The sequence below is a fragment of the Moschus berezovskii genome, chromosome 20 (assembly GCF_049115385.1).
Source record: "Moschus berezovskii isolate FMDL1 chromosome 20, NW_MosBer_1.0, whole genome shotgun sequence".
NCBI lineage: Eukaryota > Metazoa > Chordata > Mammalia > Artiodactyla > Moschidae > Moschus > Moschus berezovskii.
Genome location: NC_142479.1, coordinates 33830827 through 33850650, shown reverse-complemented (window position 1 = coordinate 33850650; position 19824 = coordinate 33830827). Strand labels below are relative to the sequence as shown.

The window sequence follows — 19824 nt, the reverse complement described above, 5'->3', positions numbered from 1 at the left end:
AAGCTCCTTTGTGGATTCTGAGATGTCATAAGGGTTGAAAACCACTGCTTCATGCAAACATACCTCCTGTGATTTATTTGCAGCCCTTTCTTAATCTAGCAACTTCTAGAACCCCTCCCCTTCCAAGGGCTATGGGAGCTAGAGTGGACAAGATCAGGTTGGCCTATCCTGGGACAATGAGGATACAGATCAGTCACCAGCCCAGGAGGGGCAGGTTCTGAGGCTGTCTAGGGCAACAGTCCCCAACCTTTTTGGCACCAGGGACCGGTTTGCTGGAAGACAATTTTTCCACGGATTTCCAGGGTTTCAAGGTGATTCAAGTGCATTGTATTTATTGTGTACTCTGATGTATTATTATTATTAAATCAGCTCCACCTCAGATCATCAGACATGAGATCCTGGAGGTTGGGGACCCCTGGTCTAGGGTACCCACCTGTGGCTCAGTCCATCTGCAGGGCAGGGGGAATCACTCTCTCAGAACCCCACAGACCCAGAGAAAATGCAAGTTCAGCAGACACCAGCCCGGGTAGGCCCTCGAGTTCCCGCCCAGAGAAAGTTGATACTGCAGTGTCAGCCCCCTCCATCCCTCTGCTGGGTCCCAGGAGGAAGAGGTTTCTGACTAAGCTCAGAGGTCTGCACAAATGGCGGGTTGGGTTTCAGAGGGGTTATTAATATGCCTCGAGTCACCTCAAGCGTCCACTTGATTGTGGCCATGCAATGAGTCCTAATATATCAGCCCCAGGTTGGGGAGGGGCAGCTGGGAGGAAGATGGAGAGAGGCCAAGAGCAAGGACAGGGCCCCGGGGTCACGGTCAGATATGGAGGGAACCAGGGCGGCCGTGATGGGTGTGCTCCCCGCACCCCTCACCTGCTTCCCCTGAGAATGGGGAGTGCACAGCCCACCTTCCCCCACCCCATACACACCTGCTCCCTGCCTCTGCTTCTCCCCCTCTCCCTGCCCCTCAACGTGTGGTTCCCATTTCTGGGGCACACACCATTCACCAAGCTGCATCGCCTGTCTCTCCCCCTCCTCCTAAAGCTTCCTAAAAACCAACATTCACAGTGCCTAAAAGACAAACCATGACCTGTGCAAGGTGGGCCTCTCTCTAGCTTGCTGAATACTTTACTCTGTGTCTAATGGCACTGTTTTACACGTGCTATTTCCTTTTAATTAAAAAAGGAAGGGACTGTGCTGGTGGTCCAGTGGCTAAGACTCCACGCTCCCAATACACAGGGCCCTGGGTTCAATCCCTGGTCAGGGAACTAGATCCCACATACCGCAATGAAAGATCCTATGTGTCACGACTCAGACCTGGCACAGCCAAATAAATAAATAAAGGAATAAACACACTTTTTTTTTAAAAAAAGGAAAGCAATGATCATTAGTCCTATTTTACATACGCAGAAAATTCTCCAAAGTACAGAGAAGTTTTATGTAACTTGCTCACAATCACAAAGCTGTAAGGGGCAGCTGGGTTTTGAATGTAGGTCTACCACTGCTCCCTAATTTTGCCTCCATGGTGCAGGGCGGCACCAGCAGAAGCTCAGTGGTCCTTGAGAGGGTTCTGGGAAAGATTCATCAAGGAGTGGATGAGTTGGCCTCTCTTGTTGCCAAGGTGAGCCCCCTCCTTAGGGGCCTGAGTCAGACTTCCTTTGCCTCCCACCCCCCCAACCATGTTTGGCACGGAGCCGTGGAGAGTGGACACTCAGTACATAACCACTAAGGCAGACAACTGCAGTGGTGGTGGTTTAGTTGCTAGGTCCTGTCTGACTCTTACGACCCCATGGATTGTAGCCCGCCAGGCTCCTCTGTCCATGGGATTTCTCAGGCATGAATACTGGAGTGGGTTGCTATTTCCTTCTCCAGGGGATCTTCCTGACCCAGGAATCAAACCGAGGTCTCCTGCATTGCGGGCAGATTCTTTCCTGACTGAGCTACGAAGCAAGCCCAGAGTGAGCCCTAAGTCACTCAGCCTCCCTGGGACCTCAGACCAGCACCCTTTGGAGGGGTTGAGAAGGTTCAAACAGTGTGGTCAGTAAGGGCCCCTTTGCACCTGACCCCTCACACTTTGAAACTGACTTCATCTCAGGGATGGAAGAAACCCTGAACTTCGGGTCCCAGGCCTATTTCACTAAAACTAAGCTTCCTTTTTGGGGAAGAAAGAGGAAGCAAAGGGCCGACCGTTTCCTCTTCAGAGAGGCAGAGTGGAGACTTGACCAACTTCTGGGCCAGACCGAGAAGGGCATTTCCCCTCCAATCTTCAACCAGGCCAGCTTCAAGTCCAGACTGTCAGGATCTGAGCTGAGGGGTGGGGCCCAGGGCAGCCTCTGCCCGCTGACTAGCGCTCCCCCCGCTGTCCTGCTGGGACAGCCAGAGAAGTGAGACCTCAGGGTCTCTCTCCATCATGAGCAGTCTTCTACACTGGACATCTAAGAAGGGGAGGGGACAGCTGATCATGCACAGAGGTCGCAGGGAAGAGCCCGGAAAACCTCAGCATCGCTCCTCCAGCAAGCTGCCGCCCCCCTCTGTTCAGCCTTCAACAAGGAGCTCCAGGTTACCACGGAGACATGAAAGCAAAGTGACTGAGAGAAGCTGAGACAAAACGCCTGCCTGGTGGGAGGGAAGACGGTCCTGAAACCAGGCACCTGCCCTAGGGGCCCAGAGCAGCGGGCCGGGGGCATCACTTGACCCTTATGCCCCTGCCAAAGGCAGCCTGGGTCATCCCAAAGGTACCTCTTGCCCTGGAAGGTGGGGCCTGCCGGCTTCCGGACACCTCTTCGCCTAGGCTGGTGCCAGCCTTCTCCGAGCAAGAACCTGGCTGGCAGCACACACCTATCTTGGGACCCCTGTCCCTGAGGGAGCTGCAGAGGATGCTCTGTCTGCCCCCTGGCCCCCGCACCCATTGTACGGTAGGGGTGTGACCTTCACAAAGCAGCAACCTGCCACGCCCCCTCTCCCACCAGCACTCACAGCCGACCTTCTGCACTAAGTGACAAGACCTCAGCTCGAGGGTCTCCAGTGGTTAGGAATGAACCCACTCAGGGCTACCCAATTCCTTCCTGCTCCCAACCATATCCACCTTCTCCCGTCGCCTGTTCACAGAGGAGAGAGCCAAGGCAGCGTGTGCGCTCCAAGCACACAATACCCTGGCCGCTCACCATCCTTTCCTCTCGCCCGAAACAAAGAGACTCCCAACTTCTCCCTCCAGCCGGAGCTGGCACCCTCCGGGCCCAAGGCGCTGCCATCTGGACCATCTGGCCCTCTCCAATCGGCCCCTGCCGACCCTTCTCCAGCCCCAGGGTGGACACCCCTGCGGGTGCAGCCTTGTCACTTTTTCTCCTTGACAGCCTCTCCAGGAAGTTGCTCCCAGCCTCTGGAGCTGAGCCGCGAATTCCCCCACAGATCCTCAGAGGAGCCTGGCCCCTTCAGCCCGGTCCTCCCATTTCCAAGGCCCCCCTGCCTGGAGCGGCCCCCAGACTTCAACTCCAGGTTGGAAGCTGGCTGCCCGAGGGTTAATACAAGTCCAGCCACTTGTTCCCCCTCCCTGCCCTGCTGCCACCCCAAACCTTGCCCACCACGTTTCTGCCCCCTCCACCCAGCCCCAAGGTGGGAGGACACCCCCACCTCCCGCCAGAGGGGGCCTGGGTTACCATAGGTGCAGTTACAGCAGAAGCGAATGATGAGAAGTATTTCCATGGCAGCCTGCGTCCCCGTGGCGGGAGCGTGCGGCCATCGCTCCGGGCTCCCCGGCTCCCCTCAGCGGCCCGGCCACTCAGCCACCTTCGCGGCTGCGGCTGCACAGCCTCCAGAAGCAAGCAGCCGCTTCTGAGCGCGCCTCGAGCCAGGGGGAGGGAGGGAGGGCGGCGCGCGCGGAGCGGGGAGGAGGGGAGCGAGGCGCCTGCTGGCATCCTAAGCAGGAGCACGTTTGTAGCTGGCCAGCTGCCTGGGGACGGAGGCTGGATTCCTCCTTGCGTGCACGCGCTCACACACACACTCACACACACACACGCGTGTGCGAGTACGTGTGCCCACACCTACAAGCAGGGCACAAAGCCAGACAAAGGAAGGTGACTGTTAATCCAACCCCTTCCCCGTAGTACCTTCCATAGTGACTGACGTGTGGCTGTCCCTGGAGTCCTTGGGACCTTTCACCTTGAGTTCCTGCCAAACAGAGGAGAGGAGTCACTGTACCGGGCCCAGCCCCACCCCGGGCCTCCCCATTCCCCATGGTGAACACAGCAGGAAGCAGGGCACTGAGACCCAGGGGTGCAAACAGGAGCAAAGAGACAAAGGCTAACAGGCACAGGCGGGCTCTGCTCTGCCTCTCTGATTCCAGACCCCCTGGGCCTCACCCGTCAGCTCCTGGAGCCTCCTGGGGTCCAGTGGCTGCTGCAGGTAAGAAGGAGGGGCTATGGGGACCAGAGAGGACTGTGATCGCGGTCAGCGCTCCTCAGGCCTGTCCCCTAAAGCCCCTCCTAGTGACGAGGAGGGCCTTCAGAGGATGAGCAAGAATGCGACCACCCTTTCACCACCCCAGCAGCAGCCGGTGCTGAACGGCAGCTCAGGGCACGCAGGGTTTTAGTGGAAAAGCAGCAGCATACCAGCTGGTCTTTGGGCATGACCAGCCTTTTCTTCTGGAGAGGAGACAGAGGTCCCACACGCCTTAACAGGGGGCAGCAGGCAAGTGGCCCACCCGGGGCTAAGAGGCGCAGGGCAGTCCGACCTCCACTTCACCCACATCGAGACGGACTCACCCAGCCACCAGCCCCAGCTGCACTCCCCACCTACTGTGCCTGGGTTGGACATCCGAGCCCACAAACTGCCAGGAAGGAGACAGCAGCACCCCTCCTGGATGCCACACAAAGTGACAGCGGATGCTGGCAACAGACCCCAGGGACGGCTTATCTGATCCTAACCTCTTTCATCTGCCTCAGGACAGAGGTTCCAGCACTGGCCCTTTGCCAGTGGACCAGTGTGGCCTGAAACTGGAGTTGTAATGCAATCCTCCCCCCTTGGAAGACTGAGTACATGGATTGGGGGCTCCCAGGGGACTGTCAGCTGGAAGGCAGGGGTGAGGTGAGGCCAAGGTCAGGTACCAGGTGATGCTGTCTGCTCCGCCTGGGAGGAAATGCCCAAGCAGCGGGCGCTCTACACTTGCGACTCCTGCCTCAAGCTGTTTCTAGACAGAGAAAACCCCCAGGGATGAGCCTGGGGCATGGGGGTGGGGAAAAGTGAGGTTCCTCGGCTTCTCAAGGCTGTGTCTCTGCCTGATGTCTAGATTCCCAGCTTTAGGGAATTTTTCTCCATGCCCGCTTCCCGTGCAGCCTAGAGGTACAAAGTCACTCCGCTGCAGAGAAGGGCCTAATTGCAGTAATGAAGTGGGAGCGCTAGTAGGAAGTGACTGCGACCGCGCATGAGTCAGGGTGAGAAGCCACTGGCAGCCGGCCATGGGCCGCGCTCTGCCCTTGTGGGGCTGACTGGCTTTGAGGGGGGCTTGGCGATGAGCACAGGGGTTTCTGCTGCTGCTGGGGGTGGGGAACAGAGAACAGGCAGTCAGCCTAGGCTAAGAGGAGACCCTCTCCCACTCTCTGGGAGTACATGACCTAGGCACCCAAGCAGCCTTGGCAGGGCCACCCAAACACAGATAGGGACTACCCTTTCTCCAGCTTCACTTCTCCACGTACTGGGACCTTCCTACCCCTCCACTCCATCCTTCCAGCCCAGAGGGTGACTCACCTGACCCCTGGGTTTGGGAGACGAAACGGAGCTCAGCTCTCCTCTGTCTGCCCCCGTGAAATGTGTTTGAACGTGGAAGGGAAGTATTAGCAAACCCAGTGTGGCTACAGATCCACATCCACATTATTCCAATCCAGCTTTGATGGGTAATCAAGCTCACACTTTCATCTCCATCTGCCCAACACGTGTGTTCCCTCTCAGCTGATTCCAAACTTGGGTATAGCCCTTATCACCCCAGTAGCTTCCCGAAAACTATCCTGCATCTCACCAACTTTTCTAGCATTGGAGCTGAAAGAGAAAACAAAGGATCGAGAGAGGCCTATAAAGCAGGACTTAAAAAACTGCAGAAGGAGCTCCCCCTCCTTGGAACCAGACATTCTCCTGGGAACTTTGATTGTACAGCCACTGCCTTAGGGCAGGGGGTATCCCTGAGATCTTTTTGGCTCAAGGGGTGAGCTGGGCTGTGCTCCTGAAGAATTCTAGGACACTTCCTGGACACAAGTGTTGACAGCAGATGATGCCACATCTTTGCCTTGTAGAGGAGAATGCAGTGGGGGCTGGACTCCCCCCAGGGACAGACAGGCATATTCCCAGCCAGAGGGTCTAGAGCTTCTTCTCCAGATAAGGGGCCCTTGTCTTCTCTCTGTGAGATTTCAAGGATCTTAAAGGATCACCTAGTCCAGACTCCTTCAAGCCTCTCTGATTATAAAAATCACCTGGGCAAGCTTATAAAAAAAAAAAAAAAAAAAATACAGACTCCTGGGCCCCACCCCAAACCTTCTGAATTGAAGCTCCAGGAAGGTGCCTGAAGATCTGCATTTCAAACAGTGTGCAGGTGGTTCTTGTCAAGCAGACTTGGGGTAAGCTGGACCAATCCAGATACCTCACTCTACAGCAGAGGAAGTAAAGCCCAAGAGAAGGGAACTGATTTGCTTAAGGTTACCCCAGTGTGGGAGAATGCTGCCTTTTTTCTTTTTGCTTCCCCTGTTCTAATACATAATAACCTAACACAAAATAACAAAATCATATAGAAATCGATATTCTTATATCAAGAAGGAAAATGTCAAGGGCAAAAAAGCAAATGTCAGGCTGTTACCCACATCAAGAGAACTATTTTTCTCACAGGCAAGCAGAAGAGGCGAGGCCCTAAGTCTGGAAGGCTCTGACCAGCCCCTCAAAACCCTGAGTTGTAGGGGTGGCAGTGCAGGGAGTTGCCCACCTCAGAGATCTTCTGGAACTGGTTGTTGGACTGGCTGCACTTCTCAGCTGTCTCCAGAGCGACTTTATAGTTATCCACAAAGGCTTTGTACACACCAAGCTGGCTGGCCTGCAGGGAGAAGAGAGAGTAGGGCAGGAGTGGGATGGGAAGAAAGGATTAATGAATGGATGAAAGCATAACCAGAGCACCTGGAGCTCCCTTAGCACTCAGAACCTCTAACTCAGTCCAAATGGCTAGCTGGGAGCAGAGAGAAAAGGCAGGAATGAACATACTACAGTATCCCTTTGAACTCCACAGTTTCCATGGAAACTGGCTCAGCCAATAAGGTTAACAAGGGGGTTTGGGGGTTGGGGGGAGCAGGGCAGGGCCTTTGTTGGCTTGCTAAAACTCAGCTCATAGCAGCATTTGGCTTTATTTAGCATCATCAAAGTCTTGCACAGTTTGAAGCCCCTTAATGCCTCACACGTCTTTCACATCCTGGAATTAGCTGAAGCAGGGGGAAACAGGGAGGGGGGTGGGCACGTGTGGCCTGCTCAGGGCTCCACTCCCCATGCTGAGAGTGGGGAACTGCATTTAAAGGCACAATCCCCACGTCCCTTGGCCTCCAGGTCCCTGTCCCCACCTCCTCAGCCTTCAAGGAGCCAGAGGTCCTTCTTCTCTACACATCTGCATGTCAGTCTGCACCTAACACAAAGCTTTCCCCAGCGTAGGACCACACAGAGCCTCGCCTTCTCGGGGAGGCAGAACAGATGCCATCAGCCCTGACTGCAAAAGGGGAAACCAAGTTTCACTAATTCAATTCTGCAGATGTATTTATGGAAAGCCTTCTCTGTGCTGTGCATGTGTGTTTCCTCTTACAGGAGCAAAGGGTGGAAATTCAAATTGAACCACAATGAGATACTATTTCATACCCATCAATCTGGTCAAAATTTAAAAGTCTAATGATATTAAGAGTCAAAAAGAATGTAGGAAAACAGGAACTTTTAAAGACTGCCTGTGGGTGGTGTAAATTAGTATAATTATTTGGAAAGTAATTTGTCAATAACTAATAAAGTTGAAAATATATACAGTTCAGCCTACTACTGAGCAAATCCTCCTCTACATACAGACCCCAGGGTTATGCTGTCCAATACGGGAACCACTTGCTACACGTGGATCTGTCAGTCAGTGTTAGCCATTCAGTCATGTCTGACTCTTTGCAACCCCATGGACTTGTAGCTCACCAGGCTCCTCTATCCATGGAATTTCCCTGGCAAGAATACTGGAGTGGGTAGTCATTCCTTCTCCAGAGGATCTTCCTGACCCAGGGATTGAACCCGGGTCTCCTGCCTTGCAGGAAGATTCTTTACCATCTGAGCCACCCGGGAAGCCCTACGCATGGATACTGAGCACCTAAAATGTGGCTAGTCCAAATGGAGGTGGGCTGTGAGCGTAAAACACATACTGGGTTTCACAGGCTTCGTATGCAAAAGAGAATGTAAATTACTTAATTCCTTAATCTTGACTGCATGTTGAAATGATAATATTTTGACTCTATTAAGCTAAATAGAATATATTCTTCACATGCACTTCCCCTGTTTATTTCTCCTGAGTGTGGCTGCTGCTAGAAAAATTTACATGATATATGTGGCTCACACTATTATTTTTACTAGAAAGCACTGCTCTAGAGAAACTTGCATGTGTGTCTGCACGAGGAAATGTAAACATGGGTATTTTACCCATGTCATTTTTTCCTTTCGTGAAAAGACTGCAAACCAAGGCTCACAAAGAAAGGAACCCATACACACTGTGCAGTTAAAATGAATGCACTAGATCTCTGCGTAGCAACGATGACAAGTTTCAAAATGAATGCTGATCGAGTGGCAAAATATGATACATATATACACACTTCTCTACACTTTAAGAGTAAATGCAGTGCTTTAAGAAGATACAGATAAGTAGCAAAACCCACAAGCTGCAGCCTAAAAGACTACACACCAAATTCATGCCAGTCGCTGCTTCCAGATTGAGAGGAAGGGCAAGAGGAAAGGGTGGCAGAGAGACAGACTAACTTCATCCTCATTTGAAATGCTTCAGCTTCTTGATTACAAAGTCTTTCCCTCTATCTTCAGGTTGCCGTAGCTTAAACCGTAAAGAATCTGCCTGCAATGCAGGAGACCCATGTTCGATCCCTGGGTCAGGAAGATCCCCTAGAGGAGGGAATGGCAACCCACTGCAGTATTCTTGCCTGGAGAATTCCATGGACAGAGGAGCCTGGTGAGCTACAGTCCACGGTCGCAAAGAGTCGGACATGACTGAGTGACTAATGCTACTACTACGGAATCTTCAGAGCTTAATGTCTATTCATACTGGGAGGTGAGTGTACTGTCGTTTGCTACATTATTCTCCAGATTTTCTGGTTGTTTTTCAATGATGTAGCAAGGAAATTCAGCTGCTGGGGCCTTCTACCCACCAAGGTGTGGGGATGGGGGCGGGTAGGGGAGAAGTGTGCTGCCCCTGAGCCCTGCCCAGACAGACTCTACTTTTTGCCAGAATACCTGCACTCCTCAAGAACCCATAGAGGTGGGCCAGGGGACCTGGAGCCCTCCAGGGCAGAGACAGCTCAAGGAAGCTGGCAGGTGGGGCCCAGGAAAGCCAGAGGAAAAAGTGAGACCCGAGATGCTTAAGAAGCCAGGACCAGAGCCGTGCAGGTCTCAGCCCCAGATGGGCCAGACTTTTCAGAAATGGGCAGGGGTGGGAAGGGATGGAGTTCATTTCCTCTTCCAGGGAGTGTCCCGGGTCCTGGAGTCCTAGGCTACAGAGGTTGTGCTAGACAGTTGCTTCCTAAACCAGGGATTCCTGATATCCTTCCAGGTACATATCCTCCTGTCCACCTTTCCATGAGAGGAATGAAGGCTGGGTGCTCAGGGTGGAATGCTACCTTCCTATCCCACTGCCAAGGGTGTAGTCGGAAACAGGCTGCAAGCAGGAGCCCCCTGGGCAGAAGGCCTGTGTTCAGGGGTCACCGGCCATCCAGGCACCACCATCTCCATGGAGCACCTGAGTCTGCCGGGCCCGACGCCTGGCCTGCCTGGGCCATTCCCTGGGAAGTGGAGGTTGCTTTGGAAACAGCAGCTTGGCACAGGGGTGATCTCGTGAAACAAATAACAGAAATGCTAATTCCCCTCTCTCAGTAATGGATAATCAAATACCCAGAGACCAGCTGGAAAGAAACTGCCTCCAGATGCCTGGCCTGCCCCAGCCTTCTCCCAGGCCTGTAGCCTCAGGGGCTTCAGATGTCAGTTCATAAGGCAGGGGAAGAGAAGTGGGGGTTGGGGGCTGGGGTAGCAAATTCATGGCCAAGCCAGTGGAGCTCAAACCAGAAGGGGGAACCCTGGTGACAGCAGGGTCCAAGTGACAAAGATAAATTGGGCAGGCATTCCACTATGCTCCTGGCTACTCACTCCTCCCCACTCCCCTCCCTTCCCCCCAACCCCCTCTGGGTTTGCTCTCTTCTGCCCTCCTGAGGGCTAGGAGAGGCTCCCCCTCAAGCCAGTCAGCACAGGCTCCTGGCCAGGTGGGCGGTGATGACTGGGTGTTCATCATCCCTGAACAGGGCCCAGTACTCTGGGGCTGCCAGAACCGGAAGCGTGGTGTTCCCTGGCAAGAATGCCTTTTGTGGGTGCCTCTTCCTAACAATAGTAATAACAGCAGTTATAATAGTAATAGCGGTAATGATAATGACTAACTATTGAGTATTTCCTAATTTACTATACTCCAGGTCCTGTTCCAAGAACTTTTCAGGTATTAACTCACTCAGTCCTCACAACAATCCAACGACGTAAACACTATTATTATCCTCATTTTTACAGGTGAGGAAGCTGAGTCAGGAGAAACTGGGTAAGTTGCCCAGTGTCACACGTTGGCATCTAACCTGTGGCAGAGCCTGGATGCCAACTCAGCTGTGACCTGGATCTAGAAGCTGTGCTGAGCTCTGTATGTCCCTCGGGACATGGACCTCAGGTCCTGTGCTGTCTCCTCAATGCCCTTCCAACCTCTCCGTGGCCCAGGGGCCAAGAAGGGGTACTCAGTGCACCCATTCATTCTCACTCACTCACTCACTCACTCACGTATCGAGTTCTAGACTGGTTCTGAGAGTCCAAACTGAAGAAAACACAGTCTGTCCTCCTGGAGCATATTCTGGGGAGTCAGGCAGTTTAGTGTTCATGGAGGGTATAAGCACAGCGGCTGCATTCGAGGGGCTGCAGAAGGGTTCTCCACAGAGGTCACTTCTAAACTGGAAACTGACCAGAGATGCCAGACAAGACAGAGAAGGACATCTGAGGCTAGAGCCGCAAGTACAGAGGTCAAGCGTGTCTGCAGTGTGAACTGAGAGACCAGAAGTTTCAGGGTCGGGGTGGGCGGTGGGGGGAGGACAGACAGTGGGGGAGGCAATAGCCAGAGGCTGGGGTGGATTGAGGCCAGCACGCAAAGGGTCTCATAAACCAGACCGCGGTGGATGATCTTTACTCAATGGGTAAGGGGGAGTCCCCTGAAGGGATGTGAGCAGGGAGGAAGTGAGGTCCAGGCAGTTTAGAAAACATTCTCCTGTTGCTAGGTAGAGGCAGGCCTGGGGCAGAAGCCACTCCTGAGGCCACAGCAGTGGTGCAGATGATGGAACCAGAGGGTGGAGAGAAGCAGGTGGCTGTGACCTTTAAAGAAGTGGACTCCAAGGGATGCAAGGAGGGGAGGTGCCAAGGATGAGTCCTAAGGAGTCACGGATATCCATCCATGGGATGTGGCCACACCCACTGAGACAGAAGGAGGGAAGACAGCAAAGAACCTCAGAGCCAATGAGTTCAGTTTTGAGCATGCTGAGCTTGTGGCCCCGGAGTATCCAAGCAAGAGTCTTCTCTGGGTAAGAGCAGAGGAGTTGAGCAGAGGACCCCCCATTCAATGGGTCCCATCCCTGCAGAGAGGTCCCACCCCTGGCTCCCCAGAGGACAGGACCACAACTCCTGTGCTCCATTCTGCCTGCTGGGCTGGCGAAAGTTATGGGGGGCAGAGCCAGATGGGGGGTCCATGGGTCTGATTGGGGGTCCTCAGGGGGCATGGCCAGAGACAGACACTGAGCTGGAGCAGACGGTGTCACGGAAGCCCCAGGAGCTAGATGACCTTGACCTCAGGCAGCCTTTCCCAACACTAAAGCCACACGATACTTCTACCTCTGCCTTCCTTCTCCCTGCCCTGCCATGGTGGGGGGCTGGGCTCTTACTGCTTTCTGTCTAGGGTCCTCAGCAGAGGATCGTGAGCTGACACTGTCTCTCTCCACCCCAACTCTTCACTTCAGAGGCACCACGGAAGTGAGGAGAACATCTGAGGTCTCAGGGGAGTGATGCCTGCCCATCCACCTGGCACTTGCCCCTCCATCAGCTGAGGCCCGCAGGGGAGCCTTCGGACCAGCCCTGGAGCCCCAACCAGGGGCACCCACGCACATGGCCTGTCTCCAGCAGCCCTAGAATAACTCTAGGGCTTCCCTGGGGAGGCCAAGAGCCCAGGCATGAGGCAGGTTCTCCACAAGGCAGAAGCCCAGGCTTTTCTCCAGGACTCAGAATGACCCAGGCCTTCAAGAAGGCCAAGGAGGTCTGGGGCCGACTGGTTCTCTCTCAACACCAGCGGCTCCACTGAGGCCCCAGGTAAGCGCCTTCCATCAGCTGGAGACTCACCAGCTTCTGGAAGAGGTGGCCCATGGTGACCTGGCTGTCCCATTGTTGCACCTTGGGGCAGAGGTTGTCATAGAACTCCTTGTGGATCTCGTAAATGTCCTGGATCTTGTAGAAGATGGTCTCGATCTGCTGGATGGTAAGTACGGGCTGGGAGGTGGTGGCAGTGGCCTTCAGAGGTTTCATGGGCTAGAAGAGAGAAGGAAGAAAGAGCAGAGGTGAGAGGCAAGTAAATCGGAGGGTCAGCAGGCTCAGGGCCCAGGTTAGGCCTTCCTGCTGCCCAAGTTCTCCCCAGACAAGGCCACTGAGGGCTGGGCACCCAAAGTTCAGTTTGGATCTAGCAGCAGATGTCACAGGCCCCAGGAAGCCACATGCAACTGCAAGAAGAGGGCACCTGATAGCCAGAGCCTGGCCCAGCAGCTCTGCCAGGCCCAAGGAGTAGTGCCTGGACACACTTCTCCCACCCCTTGTCCCTTGAGGGGGCCCAGGTTCCCAGCCTGTCGTGGGTTTGCTTGAGGGTCTAACAGGATCCAGAGCTTTCTTCCACAATGGCCTCATGCTCAGAGTCATAAACCCCCTTGCTGGGCTTCAGTGGGAAGGAGGGTTGACTGAGAACTCAATCCCTTAGCTGTTTCAAGAAACAGAACATGATTCTAGGACTTGGGGGACAGAGTTTCTAAGGGACCAAACCAATCTCAGCTGCACTGACATCTTAAGTTCCCATCACTCAGTATACAGAGGGTGAGCAGGTGGTACCCACACCACTGTCCCACCTCCTGGACCTGTGACAGACATTACTAAGCAATCACAACCATCTTTCTCACTGAGCCTGGCTGTAGCCTCAGACCCGTTCTCAATGCCAAGGCTGACATGCAAAACAATCTGTCATCTCTGATTGTCTACACCAAGATGCTCCCAGGCCTGCTGGTGGAGAGGGTGAGGTGACAGACAGAAACTCAAGACCATTCCCAACACTTGCCGAGAGCTGAAATCATCATTTTAAAGCCCAGCATTAAGAGAAAATGAGGCTTGGATATGTTTTCTTCAATGTGATTTCAGTATTTTCGTTTTATTTTTCTTAGCTCTGCCATGAAGCATGTGGGATCTTAGTTCCCCGATCAAGGATTGAACCCATGCCCCTTGCACAGGAAGCATGGAGTCTTTGTTTTGGAAGCACGGAGTCTTAACCTCTGGACTACCAGGGAAGTCCCGGTATTTTCTAAATTACCTCCAATGGGTAAATATTTATTTTCTAATCAGGGAAAAATAGGTATTAAAATGCATAGCTGAAACAAACAAAAAGTGATACTGAAGGGTAAGGAGCTCCTCCATGGTTGATCTTCGTTCAGCCCTAAAGTCCCCAGAGATGCCCAGACTGTCCACCTGGGGGACAGGGTCTTGAAACCTTTCCCACAGAGAAGGCACAAGCGGGGAGGGTGTCAGTGGCGGAAGGCTTACCTGGGAAAGAGAAGCCTGAGTCAGACATGGTGGGTGCTCTTCCTCTACCATGTAAATAAAGGGCTGGGTGGAGAGAGGCTTTTGACTTAATCTGGGTCATTCTGGAGACCCAGGAGCAGAAAGAAGTTGCTTGAGCAAGTATGGGCTCACAAAGCTGCCCTCCATGATCTCACAGGATTAGGTAGTGAGCTTTCTGATAAGAAAAGCGTTAAAGCAGAGGATCGGCAACTCAAGGCTGGATTCAGGGAACACCTCCACTGGAGGGAGGCCCAAGTTATTGCTGATTTACCCTGAGAGAAGACACCTGCCCCCCAAACCCCAGCTCGAGCCAGCCGCAGCAGCCAGATGCCCGAGCCAGGCTTCCGAGTATCTTCCCATCTATCTGTCCAATTGAGGAAGTCCCATCTACTTAAAAACCCAGACAACGCTCTGACTTCTGGTTCCCTGTCCTCCCAGCTCGAAAAAGTCCAGACAGAAGGATGAAGGCAGGAAAAAGCAGAAGTCCTCCTTTTGACCCTCCTAGTGCTGGAACCAACAAGGCCTTCAGGTCCAGCCCTTCGCTGGGAACGCTGGATGGGGTTTGACCTGGTGCAAGCCAGGCAGTGTGGGCCAGAGTCCCAACTTTGCCACTTGATAGCTCTGGGCAAGTCACTTAGCATCTCTGGGCCTCAGCAGCTTTATTTGTGAAACTGGGATAATATTATCAAAGCCATAAGCCATAATTTATATAAAATATTGAGCATATGCCTGGCACATACTATGATTACTATTCACTCCACAAATAATGGACCAAGTGCCTACATGAGGCCAGACCGGGGGTGTGTGGAAGGGTATTCAATGTTTCACTAGTCACTGCCCCCATGAAGCCTCCCACGGAGAAGCGGAGACAGACAAAACACAAGGACACAATCAAACACAAGACTGTACATAAATGCAATGAAGGAAATAAGAAGGGGACATTGTGCAGAAGGACACGGAGGGGATGCTGGCTTGAAATGGAAGCATGGGGCAAAGGGGACAATATTCTAGGCAGATTTCCTCAATGCCTGACACTGAGGCAGGAATAGCTTGGGAAGACAGAGGAGCTGGAAGCAGGCTGGTGACCCTGCGTGCAGCAAGCGAGGGGGTTGGGAAGCAGAGCCCTAAAGCAGGGCCGGAAGGGTGAGCAAGGCATGGATCACACGGGGGAAGGAATGAGGCTAAAAAGCCCATGAAATGACCTGGCTTTCCCTGGAGGGACTGATAGGGTCCAATTTTCCCTTTGGAGATTATTTGTATGACTCACAGGCCTTGTTCTGCAGAACGTTATAATCTATTCGGGTAAGGTGGACCAACACAAATGAAACGTTCTTGTAGACAAAGCAAGATACGGTTATTACTCAACTTGGACTGCAAATACCAACCAACTGGTGCCAAGGTTGTCCTGGCCCAGCTTGGAGAGGGCTTCACAGGGGAGGTGATGGGAACAGGGCCTCGGAGGGAAGATCTGAGCAGGTGGAGAAGTGGGGCCCGAGGAAGCCTGCAGGCAGGAAGGATATAGACGGAATCTGGGCCAAGAGGAAGGAAGAGCATTCTCCCCACTGCAGACAGGCGCCCCATCCAGCTCATGGCCCCAGTGCTCTCTGAAAGATACTGAGCTGGCTCTCGGGATTGGTCAGAGTTTATCCTTAAGACTTTTTTGATGTGGACCATTTTTAAAGTTTTCATTGAATTTGTTAAAACATTGCTTCTGTTTTATGTTTTTGGTTTTGTGGCCCCCATGCATATGGGATCTCAGCTTCCAGACAAGGGACAGAACCCCCACCACCTGCATTGGAAGGTTAAGTCTTAACCAATGGACCACCAGGGAAGTCCCAGACTTTATCCTTTTTTACCTCTATCTACCCATGCCGATGACACCATCGGTAGAAAGCAAAGAGGAACTAAAGAGCCTCTTGATGAAGTGAAAGAGGAGAGTGAAAAAAACTCAAGATTCAAAATACTAAGATCATGGCGTCCGGTCCCATCACTTCATGGCAAATAGATGGGGAAACAATGGAAACAGTGACAGACTTTATCTTGGGGGACTCCAAAATCATTGCAGATGGTGACTGAAGCCATGAAATTAAAAAACACTTACTCCTTGGAAGAAAAGCTATGACAAACCTAGACAGCATATTAAAAAGTAGAGACACTACTTTGCTGACAAAAGTCCGTAGAGTCAAAGCTATGGTTTTTCCAGCAGTCATGTATAGATGTTGAGAGCTGAATCATAAAGAAGGCTGAACGCCGAAGAATTGATGCTTTTGAACTATGGTGTTGGGGAAGACTCTTGAGAGTCCCTTGGACTGCAAGGAGATCAAACCAGTTAATCTTAAAGGAAGTCAACCTTGAATATTCATTGGAAGGACTGATGCTGAAGCTCCAATACTTTGGTCACCTGATGCGAAGAGCTGACTCATTAGAAAAAGACTCTGATGCTGGGAAAGACTGAGGGCAGGAGAAGACAGAGGATGAGATGATTGGATGGCATCACTGACTCAAGGGACGTGAGTTTGAACAAACTCTGGGAGACGGTGAAGGACAGGGAAGCCTGGTAAGCTGCAGTCCCCATGGAGTCACAAAGAGTCAGACAGGACTGAGCGACCAAACAACAACAGCCACAACCCAGGTCCAGGGGAGGGGCCAAGTCACCAGAGAGTCCCAGATCCTGCTGGGGTGTAATCCCCATCCAGGGTGGGAATAAAGGAAATAGGAGGGAACAGCCCTGCAAAGGCAGGGGTGGTCAGGATTTCTCAGAAACTGCGGGGGAAGCACTCAGGGCTATGAAGAGACAAGACACAACCGCTCTGCTTCCTCCTAAACTCCCACTCCGTCTGCAAAAGGGGAAGAGCCAGCACTCGGCAGGGCGGGTCACATGGACAGGGCTGGCTCTTGGGGCGTCAGGCCGGCTTCTCAGGACAAGGTTGGGGGCCCTTGGGGGAGGGGAAGTGCTGCACGCATGCCCCTGGCTGGCCTGAGACCCTTGGAGGCAGTTATTTTTATCTGGTGAAGTTCTGAAAATAGGCCTCGGGCGGGGAAGGCCAGCTGAAAGGCACAGGCGGTCCCACACTGAGCTGGGCTCCGGTCCTGCTCTCCTGACAGAGCACACCCAGTTAGCCCTGCCTCTAGAATCCTGCAACAGAGGATGGGGTACTGGCTCCCCATCTGATCAGTGAACTCTGGCTCTGGGTGTCCTAGAGAAGGAAATGGCAATCCACTCCAGTATTCTTGCCTGGAAAATTCCACGGACAGAAGAGTGTGGCGGGCTACAGTCCATGGGGTCGCTAAGAGTCAGACAGGACTCAGCACGCATGCACAGAAACAAACATAAGCTGGGTGTCCCGTGACGGGCTCCTCAGGGAGGTCGGCCAGGCGGGCTTGAACTTGTTCGTGACTCCACACTGTCATTTGTTCGTTCTGTCCCCCAGCAACTTGCCTTCTGCCTTTCGAAACAGGGGAGAGAAATCGGCCCACTTCCTCCACCTCTGATTCCAAAAGGCTTGGAGGCTGCCACATGCAACTTTGCTAACTGTCACCAGAGGCTGGGGTGGTGGTGGGGTGCTTCCTGAACCTATCTTACAGATAAGAGACAAAGCAAACTCCAGAGGGAAGTCTGAGAGAGGGGCCCAGTGGTGGGAGGTGCTGAGGGCCCAGGAAGCCCACCTGCAGCACCCAGCTCACTAACCAGCCTGGAGACACGCAGCATGATGAGCAGTTGGTCTGCCTGCCTCCCTTCTTGCACCTCAGCCCAGGCTCCCAGACCCTCTTCCTTGTAACCTGAGCCCACCAGGAACCTGGAAGGTTCTGGAAGGTTACCAAACCATGCCCAGCCAGCAACCCAGGTGGCTCGAACAGAGGCTCCTGCTGGGTGTCCCCAGTCCTGGGTGTACACACCCAGCCGTTTGCATAGCAGGAAGTGTTAAACCAAGAACAAACACACAGAGGAGTGGAGCTGTGGGAACAGGGGCGGGGTGGGGAGGAGGCGCGCTGGGCGTAGGGGGAGGAGGGAGCTGGGGAAGGCAGGTTTTCTTCTCCAAGCCCCTTTGTCAGATCACCTCTCAAGAGCCAAGGGCTTAGCTCCTGGAAGGGTCCCAGCTCTAGGAGAGAGAGGAGAGCTTGAGTCCCTAAAACCGAGGCTTATCAGCTGAGACTTGTGCTCTGGGGGGCCCACCAGTCACAGCCCAGGCCGCCTAGCTCGTCCCTCCCTTGCCCTTGCCTCTGCTCAAGAAAGAACCAAGCCAGGATGAACAAGCTGGGGGGAAGCAGAGGGACCTACCCTGGGTCACACCCTGGGAGTGGGAGCCCCAGCCTCACAGCTTTGGTCTTGAGAGCACGAGCTGTTAGAAAGGCAAGCCAGGAAGGAGTGTCTTGGCCCCTAAATCTGTTGTTATCTTTACCCAAACAAACGGAACTCAAATCAGGCCCAACAACAGATGAGAACCGAGCTGGAGTCTAGAGGGGCCTGCTTCCGATGGGAACATGCACCTCCCCTTCCTTGAGGGAAGGGGTGTGTGGACAAAAACAAACAGGTTCTAACCTGCGCTCTCTCCCACAATGGGAGAAAATAATAGAATACGCTCTCATTTGGGCTCAAAGAGCTTCCCCTACAGACTAACTCACCCCTCACGACCCCAAGACGAGAGGATGAGGATGAATATACCCAGTTTGCAGATGGACACAATGAGACACAAAGATCCATTAATCCGCTGAAGGTCTAGAGCTGGCAGGTGGTCAGGTGGGGATTCAAATCCGTCCCTCTGAACCTCTTTCAAATATGCATCCTTTTATTCATAGTAATGACAGCCATGCCCCTTTGTTTAGCACAGCAATTCATACTCATAAGGTGTATTTCTGGGACTTCCTTGGTGGTCCAGTGGTTGAGATGCCAAACTTTCATTGGGGGATTGGGTTCGATTGCTGGTCAGGGAATGAAGGCCCTGCATGCTGCACGGTGAGGCAAAAAAAAGGCTATAAGGTGGATTTTGGTTGCTTGTCCTCCTTCCTTTGACTGATATTTGAGTGTCTAAGAACCTAGCATTGTACTAGGTCCTCAAAATGATCTTCTCAACCCCCTGAAGGACAGAGAGAAGGTAATGGCATTGCTTTCATCTTCAGATGAGGAAACTGAGGCTCAAGGAGGTTTTCCATGACTTACCCAAAGCCAGTGCTTTTTTTTTTAATTTTTAAAAATTTAATATTTTTAATTGGGTGGGGGGCAGTGTCTCACAGCATGTCGGACTATAATTCCCCAATCAGGGATTGAACCCACGTCCCTTGCATTGGAAGTTCAGTCTCAGCCACTGAACAGCCAGGGAAGTCCCATCAGTGGTTTTTAAAACCAACAACACATGTCAGAAGGCACGTGCCCAGTACGTACACACACACATCCACACAAACCAAAAGCTGCCTGAAACAGTACCTATTCTTACTACGTGGGATGCATGCCGAAATTTTCTCTCTCATTCATTTTAAAATGTTGGTTCACCCCACTTCGCTGATTGAGCAATCCACTAGCAATCAAAGAAGTGTAGTTTGAAAGGCAAGGCAGTAAGTCCACTATTCATGGCAGCGTCAAGTCTCGCCCCAGCTCCGGCCCCAGACCAGAGTCCTTATCAACCTGCCGAACTGTTCCTCCCTTGAAGAAATAACTGTGGAGACCAACAGATTCCCAGTAAGACTGACCACCAA

The 19824-nt window shown here is 52.9% G+C and overlaps 1 protein-coding gene across 3 annotated transcripts in view; it reads right to left on the bottom strand.

Annotated features, from left to right (window-relative positions):
* ABR (ABR activator of RhoGEF and GTPase) overlaps window positions 1–19824 on the bottom strand; it is a 191771-nt gene that overhangs the window by 55282 nt on the left and 116665 nt on the right. For all 3 annotated transcript variants that reach the window (XM_055402852.2, XM_055402859.2, XM_088828750.1), the window contains 3 exons: window positions 12661–12846; window positions 6956–7063; window positions 4101–4161 (listed from right to left, as the gene is read on the bottom strand). In XM_055402852.2, coding sequence (XP_055258827.2) covers window positions 4101–4161; window positions 6956–7063; window positions 12661–12846 — 355 coding nt within the window. The remainder of the gene's footprint in view (window positions 1–4100; window positions 4162–6955; window positions 7064–12660; window positions 12847–19824) is intronic.